Here is a 2,500-nt window from a genome sequence, read left to right on the forward strand (position 1 = left end):
TGAGCTTGTGTGTGTGTGTGTGTGTGTGTGTGTGTGTGTGTGTGTGTGTGTGTACCAGCCCGGTAGTCCCCTGTGCAGCTTGAGCTTGTGTGTGTGTGTGTGTGTGTGTGTGTGTGTGTGTGTACCAGCCCGGTAGTCCCCTGTGCAGCTTGAGCTTGTGTGTGTGTGTGTGTGTGTGTGTGTGTGTGTGTGTGTGTGTACCAGCCCGGTAGTCCCCTGTGCAGCTTGAGCTTGTGTGTGTGTGTGTGTGTGTGTGTGTGTGTGTGTGTGTGTGTACCAGCCCGGTAGTCCCCTGTGCAGCTTGAGCTTGTGTGTGTGTGTGTGTGTGTGTGTGTGTGTGTGTGTGTGTGTGTACCAGCCCGGTAGTCCCCTGTGCAGCTTGAGCTTGTGTGTGTGTGTGTGTGTGTGTGTGTGTGTGTGTGTGTGTGTGTGTGTACCAGCCCGGTAGTCCCCTGTGCAGCTTGAGCTTGCGCAGCATGACATCAGAGATGCTGGGCAGCACGTCAGTCTTCTCCTCCTGGGCGGAGTCAGGGGGGCAAGGGGAGGGGCCTGCAGGTAACCAATCAGAGCAGCTATTAGAACTACACACACACACACACACACACACACACACACGCACACACACACACACACACACAGGATGTAGTGTCTTCTTGTAAGGCACTTCTTAGACGCCATTCCAGGTGGTTTCTGTAGTTGACAGTTTATTCAATAACATAAATCGCATAATTATTAAACGTCTTAAAGTCCATGAAAACTAAACTTTTCGTAAAAACAAAAACAATAATAGCAGATGATATAACCGACATATGATCAAGCAAAACAAAGATGATCAAGCAAAACAAAGGCGATCAAGATATCAAGCGATTGAAAAACCTTGTGCTTGCTGGCGTCTCCAAACTTCCACAACAAACATTCCAAACCAAGCACCTTTGTCTTAGACCGTAGACACACACTTCCCTAATTAGCGCAGGTGCGTCCATTAACTCTTTGTGTGCCGGGCCCCAGTTATGGCCAAGGCCACGATTCAACATATATTTGGCCAACAGGGGGCCTAAACAGAAAATGTGCAAATGGCTCCTACACAGAGCATCTATTAGAACGTCCTGTTCTACCCACACACACACACACACACACACACACACACACACACACAGACACACACACACACACAGACACACACACACAGACAGACAGACACACACACACACACACACACACACACACACACACACACACACACACACACACACACACCTCTCTCCTGCTCTGCAGTCTCAGACAGTTCAGGGAGCTTGGTGGAGGAGATGCTGTTGTTCCGTATCAGCTTGTGTTCCTGCAACACACACAAGAGCTTCCATCAGGGACAGTCTGATACACTGCATGCGTGTGTGTGTGTGTGTGTGTGTGGCTGTGTGTGTGTGTGTGTGTGTGGCTGCGTGTGTGTGTGTGTGTTTGTGAGTGTGTGTGTGTAGCTGTGTGTGTGTGTGTGTGTGTGTGTGTGTGTGTGTCTGTCTGTGTGTGTGTGTGTGTCTGTCTGTCTGTCTGTCTGTGTGTGTGTGTGTGTGTGTGTGTGTGTGTGGCTGCATGTAAGTGTGTGTGTGTGTGTTCGTGAGTGTGTGTGTGTGTGTAGCTGTGTGCGTGTGTGTGTGTGTGTGTGTGTGTGTGTGTGTGTTTGTGAGTGTGTGTGTGTAGCTGTGTGTGTGTGTGTGTGTGTGTGTGTGTGCGCGTCACCTCTCTGAGTTTGGAGAGCTTCTGCAGGTTGACGGGTGGAACAGGGAAGTCCTTGTATCCCGACGTCTTGCTGAGGGGCGGAGCTAGAGCTGAATCCTCCCCCTTGGGGGCGGGACTACTGTGCCCGTCGCCACGGAGACTCAGCGTGCCCACGGTATCCCAGGAGACGGCGCGCATGAGCGGCGGGAAGGCGCCGATGGTCTTGATCTCGGCGGTGCACGGGGCCTGCTGCATGGGGGGGCGGGGCACGGGTTTGGCCACGCCTGTGGCGGGGGAGGGGGCGGGGCTATCGTCGGGCAGGGGGGCGGGGTTATGCAATGAGGAGGCGGGGTTTAGGGAGGGCAGGGGGGCGGGCGTAGAGGCGGCCTTCTTCAGAGTGGCCGACGGGGCGTGGCGAGGGGAGAGTGTCCCTGATGACACCTTCCTCTTCTCACTCGGACGCCACTCCACACGCCGCAACGCCTGGGGGGGACACACACCAGTCAGGTGTGTGTGTGTGTGTGTGTGTGTGTGTGTGTGTGTGTGTGTGTGTGTGTGTGTGTGTGTGTTGTCTGTATCTGAAAAAAAACTGCACATTTCAACAGACTAAAGAAAAAGAAGATGAGTGGAGAGAGAGAGAGAGAAGAGTTATGGAGAGTGGAAGAGGAGAAGAAGAGGAGAGGAAGAGGAGATAGTGGAAGAGGAGAAGAAGAGAGGAAGAGAAGAGTGGAGGAGGAGAAGGTGGAGGAGGAGAAGAGAGGAAGGGAAGAGTGGAGGAGGAGAAGAG

The 2,500-nt window shown here is 53.1% G+C and overlaps 1 protein-coding gene across 1 annotated transcript in view; it reads right to left on the minus strand.

The window, feature by feature from the left end:
- The window catches only part of mrvi1 (murine retrovirus integration site 1 homolog), a 50,855-nt gene that overhangs the window by 20,609 nt on the left and 27,746 nt on the right, over nucleotides 1-2,500 (minus strand). The window contains exons 12-14 of the mRNA XM_062525411.1: nucleotides 1,735-2,144; nucleotides 1,258-1,336; nucleotides 438-549 (exon numbers count right to left, since the gene is read on the minus strand). Coding sequence (XP_062381395.1) covers nucleotides 438-549; nucleotides 1,258-1,336; nucleotides 1,735-2,144 — 601 coding nt within the window. The remainder of the gene's footprint in view (nucleotides 1-437; nucleotides 550-1,257; nucleotides 1,337-1,734; nucleotides 2,145-2,500) is intronic.

The sequence above is a fragment of the Sardina pilchardus genome, chromosome 21, assembly GCF_963854185.1.
Source record: "Sardina pilchardus chromosome 21, fSarPil1.1, whole genome shotgun sequence".
Classification (NCBI taxonomy): Eukaryota; Metazoa; Chordata; class Actinopteri; order Clupeiformes; family Clupeidae; genus Sardina; species Sardina pilchardus.